Below are 19,755 nucleotides of genomic sequence, written 5' to 3' on the forward strand. Positions count from 1 at the left end.
AGATTAGAAATATTTTCCAGAGCATCAGTTTCCCTGTCAAGAAAATTTCAACTACCACCAAGCAGAAACACGCTGAATCTGGGAACATTTCCTTCCCGGCTTTGGCAATACTGCAATCTATCTAAACGCAACTGCACTGTGATTAAAAACAAACAGCAACACCTAACCAGGGAGGAAGAAACTATTGCAGGGGGGAACAGGGAAGATGAGCGTTACCCCCTGCTCAGCCAGGCTGTAGTTTAAAAGCTCAGATTAGCATTTCTAGGTGTAAATGCAATTATCTCTGCAAGGCATACTTAAGGGAGGAAAAAACAAAAGCAAGCCTGTATCAACCTCCCAAACTCCACTCTGCATGCCACACATGGAGATGCACAAGGATTCCACAATTCTCCCAATCCTACTTGCAGATACTTCTCCAAGTGGAGCTGCAAGTCACTGGTACTTGCATTGATACACCCCCCTTATGATGGTCCATAGTTATTTCCCAGAGGTGGCTGTGGGACATTTCAACATTAGAGAAAATGATAAACGCCTGGAGATATCTGTCACCATCACCAACACTGAGGTGGTTAAGTCTGAATGAACACTTTCAACAGAGCTATGTCTTCCTCTACGCCTCGCTCAAAAACCCTTGGAAAGGTGAACCTGAAGACACTTTGTCCCCTTTCAAAGGTGAAATGTATCATGAACGTCTAGGTATATGCTACAAGGTAGCCTACGACAGCACCCATGGTTGGAAGGCAAGGGCTTGGGGCACACACTGAGTAGTGGTCCCCCAAAGTATACAGTGTATCCATTCATCCATCCAGTCTGTTCATCCTAGTGTGGAGAAGATGGGTGTTTGTTGTTGTTCAGCCGAGTGACTCTATGAGGTCAATATGAGCATTCTCACCCCAGTAAAAAAACAAACAAACAAACACACTTCACCACACTGGTGAGTCTCTGAACTATTTCCCAACCCCAGTAAAATAAGGAGAACACTGCAAAAGACTGTCACCATCTCCTCTAAGGTTTTGTGTTTTTTCAATCAAATACAGATAACATAAAACACACAGAAGGAACCTATAAATGTGAAGAACTTTAACTGCAGAAGAAATATAAGAATAGACTCTTTCAGGAAGACTGAACTTGTGTACAATTAGACCTAACCATGAGGTCACACTTTTCTCAGTTATGTCTAAAGTTGAACGCTTCCACAGAATAAGATTTCTTTTAAAAACAAACAAAAAAGACACACACTATATACCTCTTTACAAGGGCAATGATGATCTGATAGCTTCAGAGAGTCTGCCAAAATGAAGTCTTAAAAATAGAAAATAGTGTATTAGGCTTCCAGACTAAATAATCCAAAATCCACAACATTAACTATATGGTAGCTTTTATTGGTTACTGAAACCATTACACTGTTGATGTTTAAAATAGCCAGGTTTTCTAATCATGCCATCCCAACATGTTTTTCCACTGTAATTTCCAAATGCCTTTGTATGTCTGTATCTCCCTAAGCTTCTATAATAAAGGACACATTTTATAGTTAGAAAGATACTTAAATACAAGTGATTTATTATAGGCCTGTATTTTCAAGCCAAACACATGCTGAAGGTCTGAAGCGGTCTCCCAAAGACACACACCACACCAGGTGTGAGCCCTTGCTTACATTCAGAGAATACCAGCAACCATTACAGAACTTTGAAGCCATCCAATGACTGCCCACACCTGCACTTCCTCACCTTCTTCTCAGAGACCACCACTCCTGGATACCTCTCACCACACTGAATCAGATAACGCCCAATTACATTTTCACCAGCAGGACAAGCCAGATAGATCTAATCTAACATCTGCAAGCTCCTCAACAGGATACCTGAGCATTTGTTTTTGGTTTATTTTCCTCCACTTCCAAAGAAGAAATTATGATCTATAATCAGAAGCTTGGTTCCACTGCAGATTTACTGGGAAAAATTGAAGACTCACTCAAAAACATTGCATCCCACCTCTAATTCCCAAACAAAGCACGAGAGGCAAGCTCCAAATCCCAGATGCACCACGCATTTGTACGCATGGATGACGGGCCTCCTATTGCCCATTCTTCCCCACAGATGATGTTTACCTCTAAATGCTGAGGACACAGACCCAACAGTCCTGTGTTAAATGAGTAACTTGATCAGAATAAGCACGTATGTACCAAAAGAGACAGACATGACCACTGCTTAAGAACTTCTATTGGCCTTTGGACTTGCCTTTAAAAAAAAAAAAAAAAGGTTAAAAAAAGGGGGCACAATAATGAGATACTACTACACACACCCATTAGAAAGGCCAAAATCCAAAAACACTGACAATATCAAATGCTGGCAAAAATGTGGAGCAAAAAGAACTCTTTTGGTGCAGGTGAAAATTCAAAATAGTACAGCCACTTTGGAAAGACAGTCTGGTAGTTTCTTAACAAAAAGGACTCTTACCATATGATATAGTAATTGTGCTCCTTGCTATTTACCTAAATGAGCTGAAATCTTCTGTCCACATAAAAACCTGCACATAGATGTTTGTTGCAGTTTTAGTCATAATTGCCAAAATGTAGAAGCAGCCAAGTCCTTCAGTAGCTAAATGGATAAACAAACTGTGGTACATCTAGACAACAGAATATTAATCCTTGCTAAAAAGAAATGAGCTATCAAGCCATGAAGACATGGAGGAAACTTAAATGCACATTACCAAGGGACAGAACCCAATCTGAAAAGGCTCCAATACTGCATGGTTCCAACTATATGATGTTCTGGAAAAGGCAAAACTATGGAGACAGTAAAGAGATCAGTAGTTGCCAGGGAAGGGGAGGATGGAAAGACAGAGCATAGAGGATTTTTAGGGCACTGGATCTGCTCTGTGTGATGCTACATTGGTGGATACATGTCATTAGACATTTGGCCAAACACATAGCCTGTACAACACCAAGAGTGAACCCTAACATAAACTACGGACTTTGGTGATTATGATGTGTCAGTGTTGGTTCGTTGGCTGTAACAAATCTACCAGTCCGGTGGTGGGGGGCGGGGAAGGGTGCTAACAACAAGGGAGGGCAGAAAGGGCAGGGAGTATATGCGAAATCTCTGTACCAATTTTGCTGTGAAACTAAAACGCCTCTAAAAAATAAAGTCTGTTTAAAAAATGAGGGGGGGTGGGGGAACCGCCTCTCTCTTCTCCAGGGTTGGCTGATTAGCAATGTACCTTCTTGAACACGTTCAGGAAAAAGAAATAATCACCTTTAGTTCTCAAAACCATGACAATCAATATTATAATTAGAGGAACTAATAAGAGCCAGGAAGGCAAGTAATAGGATTATGATAACATCTTTACTTCAAATTAACTAAAGTAGTGAAAAATCTAGCAAGGCTTTCACTTAATTGATTACCTAGGCCTTGTCACAAACTTCCTAGGCAGCTACTGTAGCAAGGACTATGTTTAAGTTCCAGTTGTCAGGGGTCGTGCACTTGTAAACGACAACACCATGTTGCTCAAAGGACGCCGTATAGCCACAGATCCATTTGATGTTGTCACACATTTCTTCTCCCAAATTACACACCGAGAGGTCAAACCCACCCCAACAATCTGGCTCCTAGGTCAGTAAACAAAACTCTCAAAAGTGTAAAGGAATCTCTTCACATCTCTTCCATGCCTTAGTAAACACTTACCAAGTACTAGGGAACCAGGTAAACCACCAGCCTTCTATTTGTCTCCCTGAATATGTATATGCATCAGAGGTTAAAGAAGAACTGAGAGGCTCTGGTACTTGTTAGTTGTCATCTAAAACAATCTGAAACTTTACTCAGGAAGGCCACAGAACATTTCACAAAGTGTACATACGTGGTTGGATGTCAGTTTTAGTCGAGGGTACAAGCTAAGAAATAAAGCCACCACCTTACACACTCTTCAAGCTAACTGTTCCAAAGGCCTCTGATCTTATAGACCAGGAATGAACATGTTTGTGCAAAACCAATGTGTTTGTGTACAATTTTGAGACCTACTTATAATATGGTCAAGTGGCAAACAGGTAACCCTTTCATAGTATCTCCTCCCCACACTCTCCCTCCCAAACAAACAAAAACAGCCTGAATTGCTCACTGTGTGCAAGAGGCTAGAAATTCTGTTTCGTATAAGTTTTACTACTTTCCATGGTTTACATTCTCCAAGAGACTAACCCTCTCATTTACTAACTCAAACCTTAAATAAACTGCTCCCACCAACTTCCCCGTCTTCTCAAACCCTCACTCAGCAGAGACATATCTCTTGGCCAGACACTGTAGAGGAGGCTTGGAAGTGGCTGCCTCTGCAAATTCCCCCATCCCCCATCCCGACCAAAAGGGCACTTCAAGAACTTTACAGTTCCAATTCCATTCACTAGGACTGGATTTGAGCATGCAGTGTCTCTGCACAATCAATTTCTATTTAGGCCGCCCATCACTCTGAAACTTTGGTGGAAACCTGCTTTCTAAGCAAATTCAGAATGCCACCCAGTTCCCATGTGTGAGCTAAGTTGGGGGAGCATACACACCCACTCCTCCACTGAAGAACTTCCTGGCATAGAGACATCCTAAACTTGCCCCACTTCGTTTCCAGAGCGTGATCCTTGATCCATGCCCAAATTCATGCCTTTCTCTCCATCTAAAGGTTCAGTCTAATCAGCTATTGTGCAGCAGCTATGGTTGTTTCTCGCCTTGATTTCTTAACATTTTCTTCTGTGCTCCTGGCTGGGAAACTGTTTTGATATGAATAGAGTTGTCTGTGTGGGGATTCTGCATGTTAATGATGTGGCTAGCTGGCAGGGATGTTAGGTGAGAGCACACAGTGTACTTTTTGCAGTTATGTTTCGCCTCATCACAGCTATAGTAGCCGTTCTAAAGGCCTGTTACACTAGAAGGGAGACCTACACACCTAATCCTACACTCTTCCGGGGAAGATCCGGTGGCCAGGTGGAATCAGAACAGACAGCCTGTTCTCCCGTCAAGCATCTGGACTCCAAGGCAAAATACCCCCTGACACTTCACCACCAATGAAACAAACACCCGTACATCTTCCTCGGCAAGGAAGTCTCTACTCTTCACCCTGGTTTCAGCCTGCCCAGGCTTCATACCCTCCCCTCAGTCCAGGCCAGTGTAAGATGCTGCATTCTCCCGGCTGTAGACCGCCTCCGCCACTCCCCACCTCCACCCTCCCCACCAAGGAAAAGACTACCAATGGAGGTGGGAGCATCAGCTCCGGTACCCGCCCTTCCCTCTCGATCCTGGCCAGAAAACTCCACTTCCCGGATTCCTGGCCACTCTCTCCCGCCCCCCCTCCCCGGTCGATCCCGCTAGCGCCGTCTCTATGCCAGCCAAGTGCCCAGCCCAGCTGCGCACCCCGGGCACCTCGAGCCAGGCCCCCGGTACAAGCCCCACCTTGCTTCCAGACCCCCAGTGTAGGGCTCCCCAGATTCTGGGCGCACCCCTCCGGCATGTTAGGACTGAAAAAGTCCCACCCCGCCCCCCAGCCACGCCGCCAGCCTCAAGCTCTGCCCAGAAGGGGCCTCCTCCCCAGAGGCGAAAAGGGAACGTGGGTGGTCGTCCCATCAGCCTTCTCCCGCACCCCGCGAGGGCCCAGGACCCTCAGAAAGGAAAGACCCGCGCGGCCCCGAAGGGACACCTCCCTCTCTCCCACCCTCCGGGGCCCGGCAGGTCTCGGCAGGGAGTGTGCTCGCTGCGGGTCCCCGGGAGCCTCAAGGAGTCCGGGGTCCGCCCGGGTCTGGGGGCAGCCTCTCCCCCAAGCGGGCGGAGGTCGGCGCTGCGGCGCGCCCCCGGGGGGGCACTCACGATGGTCACGCTGGCTTTGCGCAGGTCGCGGTTCTCCTCCTGCAGCGCCTTGCACTTGAGTTTGTAGGTCTCCAGCTCGATCTTCAGCACCTTGTTCTCCTGCTGCAGCGAGGCCAGGCGGTTGGTGAGCTCCTCCAGGCGGAACGGCGAGATGACAATGCCCCCCGACTTCCCACCACCGCCGCCTCCCCCGCCGCCGCCGCCGCCACCGCCGCCCGAGGTCGACGAGCAGGATGACTGCATGGCGGCCGAGCTGCTGGTGTTGCCCCCCGCCCCGTCCGTGTCGCTCTCGCTGGCGCTGTCCGCCATGGCCGCGGCAGGCTGGGGAAAGTAGGAGGAGCAGGGAGGCGGCGGCCGCGAAGGCTGAGCTGCGAATGAGTGGGCGCCGGGCGAGCACAGGGGAGCGCCGAGCTGAGCGCCTGGCACCAGGGCGCAGACTCGGAGCGGCGGCGAGAGAAAGAGAGGGAGCTTCCCGCTGCCAAGGGACCTCCTCTGCCAGAGAACAGAGACCCCGCCCGGGCTCGGGCAGTATTGCACTGAGGCTCGCTCCGGCCGGGCCTGGCGCGCTCGTTAGGCCGCCCTGCAAAGCCGGCCGCAGGCTCCGGGACCCGCCCGCCGCCGCCGCGGCCCGCCTTCTGGCGTCTGCCGACTGGCTAAGGACGCGCGGGGACGGACGCTGAGTGAAAGCCAGGCCAACCTCCGCACCAGCCGCTCGCGGACCACACGTGTTCCGAGGGAGGGCCTCCGAGCGCCCTGATTTAAGCCCACGGCCGCCCAGCCTCTTCCGGGCTCGCGCCCGCTCCTGGGAAAAAGAAACCCAATGCTTGCAGGTGCTGGGGACACGTGGAAAGGTCAGCCGGGTTCCTGCATCCAGCCCGGCCGAATCGTGGCCCCCATCTTCCGCCGGCTCTGTGTGCTGGTGTCTCCCTCTGTCTGTTTTAAACATACACGCAGCCCTTTCAGTTTTATCTTCTCAGTGAGCCTGACTGGGAGGCTTCGAATAGCGCTACAAGAACAGAAAGTTCCTCTGCATGGGTGTGATAGAGCAACAACAGCCACAGGCTAATCTGGTTAAATAATTTGCAGAAGAGAAACACCACCCTCTTAACTCCTAATAATCTCATAAACCACACTGCATTCAATTGTTTAAACAAGGTGCAACTTTTTTTTGTCTTTTTCTCTTTGCATCTTGCAAGCAGTGCCAGGACATGTCATGAAATAGGATGAAGACACTAACATCTAATCCAAAAAGAAAAAACAGAAACACTTTTTGTGGATTGAAAAACATCTCTTTAAGTCCAATTTTCCAAAGTAACTGCAGACATAGCATTATGCTATATAAATAATGAGATTAAGTAGGAATACAACATAACCATCACCTTTCCTTACTATAGTCCTGCCCACTCCTAGAAAACTAATAGGTCAAAAATAAAACAGATTAATTAGTCTAATGTTCAATTCAGGGTTCCAGTTTGACGTGTAAGAAATTTAAAATAAAAGTTGTATCCCCCCTCTCCCCTCCAAAAGGAAGGCTTGCTGGAAATTGGCCCAACAGGTGAGATGATTCTAAACACTTTACACTGTTGACACAAAACAGCTTTCACATATGTATAAAAAATTGGAAAGTGAAACTGACCAAGACTAGTTTTACTATCCAAGCTTAGTCAAGGGAAGAACAAGCACATTGAAACAAAATGGGGGGGTGGGCGGGGGGGGGGGGTAGAGTGTAAAAATTTTTCTATTTATTTGAAATTTTGGGAAAGTTTATAATGTGTTAAGAAGGATAAAGACATTGGGAAAGCAATGATTTTTGTAACCAACCACTCCTCCATTATCTTTAAACCTAAATTTGATCTAATGATTAAACTTAGTGGCTAATGGCAACTGGTACCTAAGAATAAACTAAAACTCCAAGTGTTCTAAATGACATCATCTTTTACCAAGATGGCTGCTTTTAGTAGACAGCTCAGAAATGCCAACTGCAATTAAGCCCCAAATTTCTCCTAGTTGTTTTTTTAGTTTAATGCTTTTGTAAACTTAGCCACATTTGGTGTGGCAGAGGGGAGAAAAAACAAAGAGTAGGCTTTGCTCTTCAGAAACTTACAGCCAACGTAAATAACTTGGTTAGAAGTGATCCAATTTAATTTTCACTCTAACTTATTTCTCTCCCTTGATTGGGTATCTGGTACATGAGACAAGCAACTCCTTAAACTGGAAACGGCTTCTGGAAAATTCACTTGCTGGGTGAAATGGAAGAGTAAAGCTAGCAGGGAGTAGCACCACAGGGGAAAACTCAGATTTAACAGCATTCTTTCCACTTTATTCAACACCATGATAGAATCTTAAAGAGTCGGTCTGGCTTCCATACTTCAAAAGTTTCTATTGTTCCCTAACCCATAGTATGTTAAAGCTTCCACATTTAGAATTTATTGCAACAGAAACATTCCTTCCAGGCAGAGCAGTGGGAAAGTTGGCTCTGTCTTAGCTTTATCACCAACTAACTCACTCAAAAAGGCTGACATACTGCTTCAAGTGAGCAGAGGGGTGGGGTTTAAAGTGCCTGGCTTTCTTAAAGGGCCCTCGTTCTGGTAAGCTTGAGAATGTATTGGTCTTGAATAGGATTTGGAGGAAAACTGCATTTTGACATGGTACTTTTAGGTAGTAATCGTGTCTCCTAAAAGGAGACTTTAGGGGGAAAGCCAACATGTTCTAAAGCTTCCCTGCTGATACAGATGGGAATAAGCTGGAGAATATTTTTTCATTGTGGTTTTTATTGTTATTGCAAAGCAGAAACGTGTCTAATTTTCTACTTCTTGTAAAAGTGATTCCCCTTATAAACAGACCATTTATCACAACATTGGTTCAGTTATAGCATTACAATGGAGACACTAGTTACAAAACCAATAATATCATTATAAAACTCCTCAGCTTTCTTGAGGAAATGAATCAGAAGAATAAATGGTGGTGTGTGCTGCCTGAAGGAAGAAGAGAAATTTAGATAGTCACTTCCATTTGAGAAATAATGAAATTTACCTTTGCCCTAAATAAGAGCTGCAAAAATGTAACAAAGGAAAAGAATACTTTAGAGTCTAATTGCAAGGCACAACATAGAAATTTTTTTTTTTTTTTTTTTATCTAATGCCATTTGTGCAGCTGATTTACTCTATGGCCTTGGTACTTTCAATAGTAAAATTGACATAATGATACAAATCATAGGCAAATTTTGTTGTTTAATTTTTAGGCCTATAAATAAATTGCTGTGCATATCTAGTTACATTACTGTCAGATATGAGTGCTTTATGCAAACTCTGAATGGATTTGGTGGTTTCAGGACCCACCATTACAGTTTTGAAAAGAATTGGAGTGAGCGAAATATGAAGTACCTGTCACAGAGTGTCAGAATTTGGATAGAATCATAGAAGAATAATTCTGTGCTATCAATGATAGCTACTGTGGTGCTATCATTTTTTGAAAGGTAGTTGATAGTGTTTATTTAAATAAGCCTTTGGTTTAGAGGTTGTGTCTCATCCCTAGGTTGAGTACAGATTTTCTCAACCTTGGCATTATTAACACATGGAGCTGGAAAATTCTTTGGGGGTGGGGATATGGTCTGGTCTGTGTGTTGTAGGATGTTTAACAGTATCACTAACCTCCGCCCACTAGGTGCCAACAGCTTGCCAACCAAAAATGTCTCCAGATATTGCCAAATATCACATGGGGAGCAAAATTGCCCCCATTTGAGAACCACTGATCTAGGAGAGCAATTACTCTGGAAGCAGTCTCAAAATGAAAATGGGATTACAACTGAAAATTGTAAAATACACAGAGAAATAATAATTCTCTTGAACAAATAATTCTTCTTGAACAAGATTTAGCAGACAGCTAAAGAACTGGATGGTATCCCTAGAAATTCAGAGAGACAAGTGTTGACTGAAGTTGAATTGGACAAAATTAAATATGTTTAAAATAACTATAGAGCCATAAAAGAAGGAATAAAAAGTATAAAATAGAAAAACACAGTCAGAATTGAGACAGAACAATCAGAATTACAAAAGAACCAAATAGAACATCTAGAACTTAAAAATATAATAGGTTAAAATCCATTAATTAAAGACCAACACTACACCTGCAGTTAAAAAGCTAACTTTATCTAGTTTGCTGAAGTAAAGGAAAATGTATATAAAAATTATTGTGGGAGGGATTTATTATAGGATTTCTTCTTGAACTAGGTGATTCTCAGCAGGGTTTAATAAAGCAGGGGTCAGTTCTGTATCCGATGTCAAGAAGTAGAAGAAATTTTGTGATTGAGTAGCTTGGTAATTTTTATCTAAGAGGCAGGAATATTAAAGCAGGGCTAGAGTTATCATTGGGAAAGAACTAGTAGTCACTCATATTAGTCAAAAGTTATTTTAGTTATTTTTGTGGCCGCAGTGTCTTTCTTACTGTCTTGTTCCTAACACCAACATGGAGAGGCCTTATCTGACCATTGCTTTTTTATTCTGTTAGCATTGTCTTCTTTCAGTCAGAAACACCTGAATTGCCACCTGAGCAGTTTTCCTTATATTAAGTGATTACGTTTAAAAATTCTCAAGGAGTAAACTAATGAGCAGACTGGACCCAGCTGAAGAGAGAATTAGACAGTAAAAGACCTGAGGAAATTAGATTGCATCACAGAGACATACAGAGATATAAGAGCAGACAAGAGACTTAAAGAATAGAATAAAAAGGTCCAACATACATCTAATAGGTATTCTGAAATTAGAGAACAAAGAGTAAGAATATGGAGGAAATATTTAAAGTGATAATAGCTGAGAACTTTCCATAATTGATAGAAAAGATGAATGGTCATATTCAGGAGGTAAAATGAGAATGGAGTAGGATAAATAAAAGTAGAGCTGTATCAAAAGAAATTCAACCATATACTGGTAGAAATTCTGAAGAACAAGTACAAAAAAATAAAAAATAAAAACAATCTTTCATAAAACCGGAGAGAAAAAAAGAAAATAGGGATTATCTACAAAGGGCAATTACCTACAAATAGTGTTAATAGATTTCATAACAGCAACAATAGAAGCCAGAAGACAATACAATAGTAACATCAAAGTGCTAAGAGAAAATAACTGTATGAAGAATCTATGCACAGCTATACTACTATTCAAGAATAAGACAAAATTAAAGACAGTTTTTGACAAATACATTACCACTAACAGAGTCCAGCTGAAAGAATTTCTAGATGTTCTAGAAGGAGTAAGATACAAGAAAGAACTGGGAGCAAAGAAATTTGGAAGTTGATAAATTTAACCAAATGCTGACTGTATAAATTTAAAATAATAATAATAATAATAATGAATAACGAAAATTTAAAAACCAACAATAACAATTACTGTTTTAGGGAGAACTAAATCACTGGAAAACAACAACAAATGGGTAAAGAGGAATTGAAATTAAGGCATCTTGAAGTCTTTCCTATGTTTAAAAGGGGAATAGAGATAATGATTCATTTATGTTTTTGTTAAGTTGAGTAATGCATGTTAAAATTTTAAAGTAATCCACTAAAGGAATAGAAGTGGAATTTTTAACTTCCAAATCGATAGAGGGAAATAAAAGAGAACAGCAAATACTTACTCAATCCATTAGGAGGCTTTAAAAAATAAATAAAAGGAGAAGGAATCAGAGAAAGTCAGAATAAATGGAAAATGCACACATATACAAGATTATAGAAAGTTATGAAATATATCAGGAAGCATAATAACTGTAATTGAATCTACCTATAAAAATTAGATTGAAAAAAATCTAGCCATATTTTTTTTACAAGACTACAAGGACTTAAAATTTTGAAAGCAAAAGAATGAAAAAGATATACAGATACCTATCCGAAGAAAACTGGAGAAGCTTTATTAAAATAAACCCCTTAAAGAAATCAAAAGCCCTATAAGATATATAAGAAAAGTAGACACCTAATAATTAAAGGAACAAATAACCAGGAAAATGTAACAAAATTTTTGTGTATCTAGTAATTATAGCCTTCAATGTATATATTAAAAATTCATTAAAATATAAGGATAAATTGACTAATCCACAATCATCATAGGTGATCATAACATCTGTTGAAAGATTACACAAATGAAAAACTTTAAAGCATGTGGAATATTTGAACACAATAATAACCATGTATGTATATATAAGTTGAGATATACGGAGGGTGCCAAAAAAATGTAGGTAGTAAATGGCCAGCCATCAACTGTGATTGATTGGCCATCAGCTGTGGTTAGTTGGCTGTCAGCTGTAACCAGTGAGCCATTGGCCACTAATATAACTGCCGTGGCTATGCTAGCAGAAAATAGAAGCTAGCAAGAAGATGGTGGCTGAGCTAGCAGGAGCGGATTGCAGTTAGCAAGTGAGATTGGTTGGCAGAGAAGCGAGCGGCAGGTTGCAGATCGCGTGGATCCTGCTTCCTGTGTCTCCAACCCAGCCACCAGTGAGACTATAGTTGTATGGTCTCCCCTATCTATGGCTCCATGGGTGTTCCTTTTTGGCCTCACCATACCCTGCGTTCTTATGTGGGGAGCGGACTAGAGACCCCAGAAGAGACCTCGCACGACACCCTGCATGACATCAATATATATCAATAATAAAAGAAATTAAGAAAATTGCCTGAGCTCATCAACTGATTAATTAGAAGACAGGGTTTAAACTAATGTAGTCGGCAGACATGCACTTTTCTTTTTTTATAAACACAATTTCAAAAGATACTCAAGTACACATTCTCAACACCCTGAATTAATAAGTTTTGCCACTTGGTAATATTTCTTCTAGTATTTTCCTTTTATTCTCAACTACATAGAACACTTACAGTTAGGTTCCTTTTAACTCACAGTTTGAGTCCCAATGTCTTCTCCATAATAAGAATGTATCCTTCTAGGTCATATTTCATACATTTATAATGGCCAACACTTGCACTATTAAAAATGTTTAATACTGGTTTTGGTGAACATGTATAGGCCAATGTACACATACATGGGCATAAGTTTTAAGTTATATGGCGAAGGTAGGGGAGAGCGTTTTTAGTAGGAAAAATAACTATGGTGTAGACTAGAAAAAGTGAGAAATTTAGTGAAGTCGGAGCTTAAGCTGTATCAGAGCAAGTGACTAGAGATGTAAATGGAGACAAGATTTGAAGCTTTTTTTTTTTATGTCACGAGAAGGAGTTTGGATTTTATCCTGTAGGAAATAAATGAGAACAGTTGTCTTTTTCTTTCTAAGGAGGAGAGTGGTATATTCAGATATTTTAAAGTAAAATAGAGACACCAAAATGTTTCACCCAAAATATTTTCTTATATAACCACAATACAATTATTATCCCTAATAAAATTAACAGCAATTGCCTTAGTATCATATATCATACCCTGTTAATATCAAAAGTTTCCTGATTGTCTTCAACATCTGTCACAGTTGGCTAACTCAAACCCAGATCTAATCAAAGAAGACACATTGCGTTGAGTTTGGTTCTTTGTCTCTTTAGTCTTTTATTTTAATAAAGCCCTCCCATCACTTTTTTCAGGTCATTAAAACACTGAAGATGCTTGTAGAATACTCCACTTCTAGATTAGTCCAACTTTCTCTTTTGCTATTGTCTTAACTTTTTCCTTTGCCCTTTGTGTTTCCTGTAAACCAGAATTTCAGTCTAAAGCTTATTTAGATTCAGGTTAAAATTTTTAGCAAGAATGCATCATGGGTGATTCTGGGTGCTTCACTTTACCATACATCAGGAAGTACATATGTTTCGTTGTTGAAAATGGATGCTAAAACTGGATACTAAAATTAATCACTGAGTTGAAGTGGTGACATCCAGGTTTCATTATTGCAATGCTATGGTTTACCTTTTTGCCGCAGAATATAATTGGTGGGATGATATCTTGGCATGGATACATTGTGTTGTTGTCTCCCATCACCACTTGACCTAATGGGTTCAACATTCACAGATGACCCTAGTGTCAATCGGTAATTTCTTTAATGGGTTGAAAAATGGTAATTATCTAGTTCTGTCATTTCTTCTACATCTATTACTGTCATTCGTTTTGTAAAGAAGAGCTTTTTCTCATTCGCTGAGATTATTTGGTTGCCCTGATATACAATTCCTACTGAAAAGGGAGAATAAATGCTTAGTTACAGGGCATAAATTCTTAACAACCACAATCTCTTGCCTTTTCAAAGAATCGGTATCAGGCTTCCTGATCATAATGCAATTAAATGAGAAATTATTAATAAAATATAATTAAAATAATATGCATATTTAGAAAATTCAAATGGCTTATAAATAAATTGTATAAAGTTAATTAAATATGAAAACTAACAGACATTTATAACAATGATCATTTAAAATCTACTTATCAAGGAATATTTGAAATTTTGCTTTCTGGCATGTAATCAGTTTGGTTTAAATAACCTCTTATAAAGATTTTTTTTTAAATCTACTTATCAAAATGTGGGCTGCTACTAAAGTAGTAAAATATCACACAAACAGGTAGTAAGTTTCAGCAAGGAAAAAAGGACAAGGAATAAATACCTATAAGCAATTTTATGGCAAGAAATAAGAAATTTGGACAAAATATACAGCTTTTGTAGAAAAAAATAGTTTGCCAAGAACAAATAGAAAACCTTAAATAACCATTGAACAAATTGAATCAGAAGTTTAAAATGTTCCTCAAAAACAAAAACAAAAACAAAAAAAGCTCTCCTCTGAGATCTGAAAGACTTACAAGAAAGTGCTACCAATCAAAGAACAAATAATCCCTGTCTTCTACAAATTGTTCCAGAAAATAGAAAACAAGGAAATATAACTCACAACTATTTTATGAGGATAATAACTTGATACTGAAACCAGAAAAGGGCAGTGCAAAAAAAAAAAAAAGAAGAAGAAGAAAAGAAACAAGAATGAAAATTAAAGGCTATTAGACTGCTAACTATTCAGCAAACTTGTTCTCTTCTTTTTTAGGCACATAACCAGACAAATCTCCCAACCTCCGTTGCAGTTAGGTGTGGGCATATGACAATGTTCCCCAGAGTGGCATATAAATGGAAGTGATATATGCCACTGCTACACATGGAGGGAAAAAAAATTCAAGCACAGCCTTCCTTTTATTTCATGACTAGCTGTAATGGTAACCCTACCCTCAGCCCGCCCAGGGCCACCATAGAGGACACCAATTAAAGATGGCAGAGCCTGTGTCAGCCTGGATCCCTTAAAGACTACTTGTAGGATGTATTTTCACCTCATATAACTGACAGAGGATTAGTATCCAGAATATATAAACAACAACTACAAGTGAATAAGAAAAAAATACAACCCATTAAAAAAAAAGGCAAACGATATTGATGAGACAATTGATCAGAAGCAGAAAACCAAATTGTCAATAAAGAAATAACAAAATACTCAATCTCACTAGTAGAAAGTGAAATCCAAATCATACCACAGTGAGATACCTTTGCATAACCTTTAAATTGGCAAGAAAATTGAAATCTAACAATATCAAGGGTTGGTGAGAACATGAAGCAATAAGAACTCCCTTCTCTCATTTGTTGATCATAGAAGTACAAACTGGAGAACAATTTAGAAATATCCAATAGAGTTGAAAATGCATGTTTCTTATAATCCAGCAATTGCATTCCTTATGTACATATGGAAACATACATTTTGGAAAACAACCACACAGGTACAGATGGAAACATTAATAAGAATCTGTAGAACTGTGTGAAAGAGCAAAACTAGGAACCAGTAAATGTTCATCAACAGAAGACTGGATAAACAAACTCATTCTGTATAGTAAGAAAAATAAATTCTCTAAAACAATATGTATCAATGTGGATGATTCTCAAAAACATGTTAAAGGGAAAGAAAACAAGTAGCAGAAGCATTGTACATATGATACGATTTACATAAAGTTGAAAAGTAGACAAAACAATAATCATTTGTGAACACTTACATATGTAGTAAATATATAAAGGCATGTATAATGATAAACACCAAGTTCAGGACCGTGGTTGGCTTTAAGAAGGGAGAGAAGATAACAGAGGGCTTCAGCTGTGTCTGTAATGTTTTATTTCTTTAAAAAATAAGTATATAAAGGATTTGATGTAAATGTAACAAAATGTTAAGATTTGACAAGGTTGGATGTGCCGGTCTGGCTGTTCAACACTTTTCAGATATGTTTTGAAATATAATTGATACTAACTATTCACTGATTCTATATTTGTGAAATTGCCTACTTAAAATTTATTTGTAACTCCCAAAGTCAATACATGTGGTGCTTTTTGTGTACATGCGTAGATATGCGCAGTGTGTTCTTTTCATGATCTTTTTAGTGCCTCATGTTTCGTATTTTTGTGCTTTTGTTGATGATTTCACTGTTTAAAATGGCCCTCAAGTTGAGTGCTGAGGTGCTGTCTAGTGTTTCTAAGTCCAGGAAGACTATAATGCACCTTAGGAAGAAAATGACGTGTGTTAGATAAGCTTCCTTCAGGCAAGAGTTCCAGTGCTGCTGGCTATGATTTCAGTATTATTGAATGAACAATATGTATTAAATAAGGTGTCTTTAAACAGAAACATACATAAAACAAGGTTATCTATTGATGGGGTGATGAAAACACTGTGACCAGCGACTCTCAGGAACCTAACTCTGCATTACCCCTGGGAGCAAGAGCTGCCAAGTCAGTGTTTACTAATTGACTAATTCACTGTTTGCAGAGATAGCATAGACCATAACTACCATGAGTAACAAGAACTAACTGTATTTCATTTAAAATATTATGACATCTATTTCCAAGAAAGGTGCAGGCTGTTGTGTCTTTCTGGTAAATTTGGAAAAAATGTAAACAAGAAAGAAGACAGTTTTCAGGATGGGTCTAATCTAACTACAGCATGATTTAGACTATATTTCCTTGTCTGAAGATGTATTTTTACGTTGCATTTTTTATACTTTTGAAACTTGGATGCACCCTATAATCTACATGTTCGCTTAAAATGGAAGTGTTTTTTTTATTCCACTCAAAATGGTATTAAACTGATGGTAGGTTGTACTATTAATGGGTGTTTTACAGTATAGGAAATATGGTCAGTTTAAGTAATTCTAATAAACTTTATTGATATCCAGTGATTTCAAGAAGAAGCAGGTATGTGATTGGTGATTAGGAATGAACCCTCCTGCTAAGGTCTCTGCCAGCCTCTGTCCTACTTGGGCAGTAGATGTCATTAAGCGTCTTCATTGTTTTTTTTTCTTCCTTCCTCTCTCTTGATAGAAGACACATGGGAAAAGAGGAAGCAACCTCTGAAGAATAATTGTGTCAGGTAAGAAAGGCTGAGGGATGTATCTGCAATGAGGAGTTATCAGCAGATTAGCAGGAGGAAGAGAGTAGTTTCATAAGCCTGCAAAAAAGAAGAGGATGGTAGGATGGTAGGAAACATAAGATGTAAAGAGAGGTAAGATGGTAGGAAAGCCGAATCTAGAAAGGTACCTGGTTATACAAGTTTTGAGTTTGCAACCATATAAATGTTTTCCATAATTAAAAAATAAAACAAAATGTTTTAATTAAAAAAATTAACTCCTAAAAGTCAAAAAGTAACTAAAACAAAGGAATGTAGCAATCCTCTGTACTGTCTTTGCAACTCTTCCTTAAGTTTAAAATTAGTTTGAAACAAAAAGTTTTTAAAAAACTAACTGAAATAAATAATCTTTTTTTTTTTTTATTAAAGTTTATTGGAGTGACAATGGTTAGTAAAGTTACATTGGTTTCAGGTGTACAACTCTGTAATACATCATCTATATATCACATTGTGTGTTCACCACCCAGAGTCAGTTCTTCCATCACCGTATATTTGATCCCTTTAACCCTCACCTACCACCCCTGACGCCACCACCCTCTGGTAACCACTAAACCATTATCTATGAGTTTTTGTTTCTTCATTTGTTTGTCTTGTTCCTTTGTTGTTTTCAGTTTTATATATATCATATATCAGTGAAATCATATGGTTCTTTACTTCTTCTGTCTGACTTATTTCGCTCAGCATAATAATCTCAAGATCCATCCCCATTATACACTGTTGGTGGGAAGGCAGATTGGTGCAGCTGCTATGAAAGGCAGTGTGGAGAGTTCTCAAAAAAATTAAAAATAGAATTACCATATGACCCAGCAATCCCTTTCTTGGGTGTCTACCCAAAAAGTCTGAAAACATTTATCCGTAAAGATATATATGCTCCGATGTTCACTGCAGCTTTATTTACAGTGGCCAAGACATGGAAACATCGAAATAAATCATCTTAATTATATATAAAGTTGGTGGCAGAACCACAGAAGGAAGAATTTTTAAAATGTCTATTTGTATATGTGGTAGGCAGAATAACAGCATTTCAAAGATTGTCCTCACTCTAATCTCTGGAACCTGTAAATATGTTACATTAAAATGACAAAAGAGACTTTGCAGATGCAATTAAGACTATGGACCTTATAGCAGGGAAGTTATCCTGTTTTATTTGGGTGGATCTAATCTAATCACACAAACCCTTAAAAGCAGAGAACTACTGTGTTTCCCTGAAAATAAGACCTAACCGGACAATCAGCTCTAGTGCATCTTTTGGAGCAAAAATTAGTACAAAACCCGATCTTATTTTACTATGAAACGGGGTCTTATGTAATATAATATAATATAATATAATATAATATAATATAATATAATATAATATAATATAATGTAATAATACCGGGTCTTGTATAATACTATGTTTCTCTGAAAATAAGACCTAGCTGGAACATCAGCTCTAATGCGTCTTTTGGAGCAAAAATTAATATGAGATCCAGTATTATATTATATTATATTATATTATACCTGGTCTTATATTAAAATAAGACCGGGTTTTATATTAATATTTTCTCCAAAAGACGCATTAGAGCTGATCGTCTGGCTAGGTCTTATTTTCAGGAAAACACGGTATCATCCCTGACTGGAAACAGAAGAGATGCGTCAGAAAGGGAAGTCAGAGAGATTCTAAGCCTGAAAAGGGTTCAACATACTGTTGCTGGCACTGAAACAGAGAGGCCCATGTGGATGATGGAGAGAGACTTCTAGAAGCTAACAGTGACCCCATGTTTATAGCCAGCAAAGAATTAGGGTCTCAATCTTACATTCACAAGGAACATCTGATTTATGTAGCATCTTAAATGAGCTTAGAGGTGGATTTTTCTCTAGAGCCTCCAGATAAGAGAGTCCAGGCTGCCCAACATCTTGATTTTGGCCTTGTGAAACCTGAAGCAGACAAAGGAGCCAAGCCAACCTGGACTTCTGACCTACAGAACTCTGAAATAATAAATCTGTGTTGTCTTAAGCTTCTAAATGTGTGGTAATATGTTTTGGCAGCAATAGAAAAGTAACACACTATAAAACACAATATTTTGGCTATGTATTTCTGGATGGATGTGTTGTTAGGGCAAAAGGTAATACAATAAATGTAAATTTTCATATTGAGTAGTCTCTTTTTAGTATTTACATTGGCATTATTATTTTGAAACTATTAACAGATTTATCAGTCAAGTTTCGAACAAAAAAAAATAGTCTCAAGTTGAGATAATTTGAGGAGAGTTTAATAAAAAACACTACAGATATATGAGCAGAGTCCAAGAAAGCACACAAAGAGTGGTGCAGGAACCTACCCTCCTAGACCTGAAGAGACAAGTGAGTCATTCCTAAAATTTGTAAGGACTCAGCTGTGTGAAAACAGCTACCTGATACAGGTATTGTTGAATGAATCCACAAATGAGTGAATGAATGAATGAATGAACTAATTTGATTAAACAGATCTGGAAAAAAATCTGCCTATACAAAGTACATAAGTAGAAAAAGAGCTCTATGGAGCTAATATGCTCTCTCTAA

At 39.3% G+C, this 19,755-nt stretch overlaps 1 protein-coding gene across 1 annotated transcript in view; it reads right to left on the reverse strand.

Annotated features, from left to right (window-relative positions):
* Window positions 1-6,775, reverse strand: part of CCDC6 (coiled-coil domain containing 6) — a 109,142-nt gene extending 102,367 nt beyond the window's left edge. Inside the window, exon 1 of the mRNA XM_019731822.3 lies at window positions 5,835-6,775. Within this exon, the coding sequence (XP_019587381.2) occupies window positions 5,835-6,143 (309 nt within the window). The 5' untranslated portion in view covers window positions 6,144-6,775. The remainder of the gene's footprint in view (window positions 1-5,834) is intronic.
* Window positions 6,776-19,755: the final 12,980 nt, after the last annotated feature.

This window comes from Rhinolophus sinicus, chromosome 15 (assembly GCF_057876585.1).
Source record: "Rhinolophus sinicus isolate RSI-liver-muscle chromosome 15, RSI-T2T, whole genome shotgun sequence".
In the NCBI taxonomy this organism is placed as follows: Eukaryota; Metazoa; Chordata; class Mammalia; order Chiroptera; family Rhinolophidae; genus Rhinolophus; species Rhinolophus sinicus.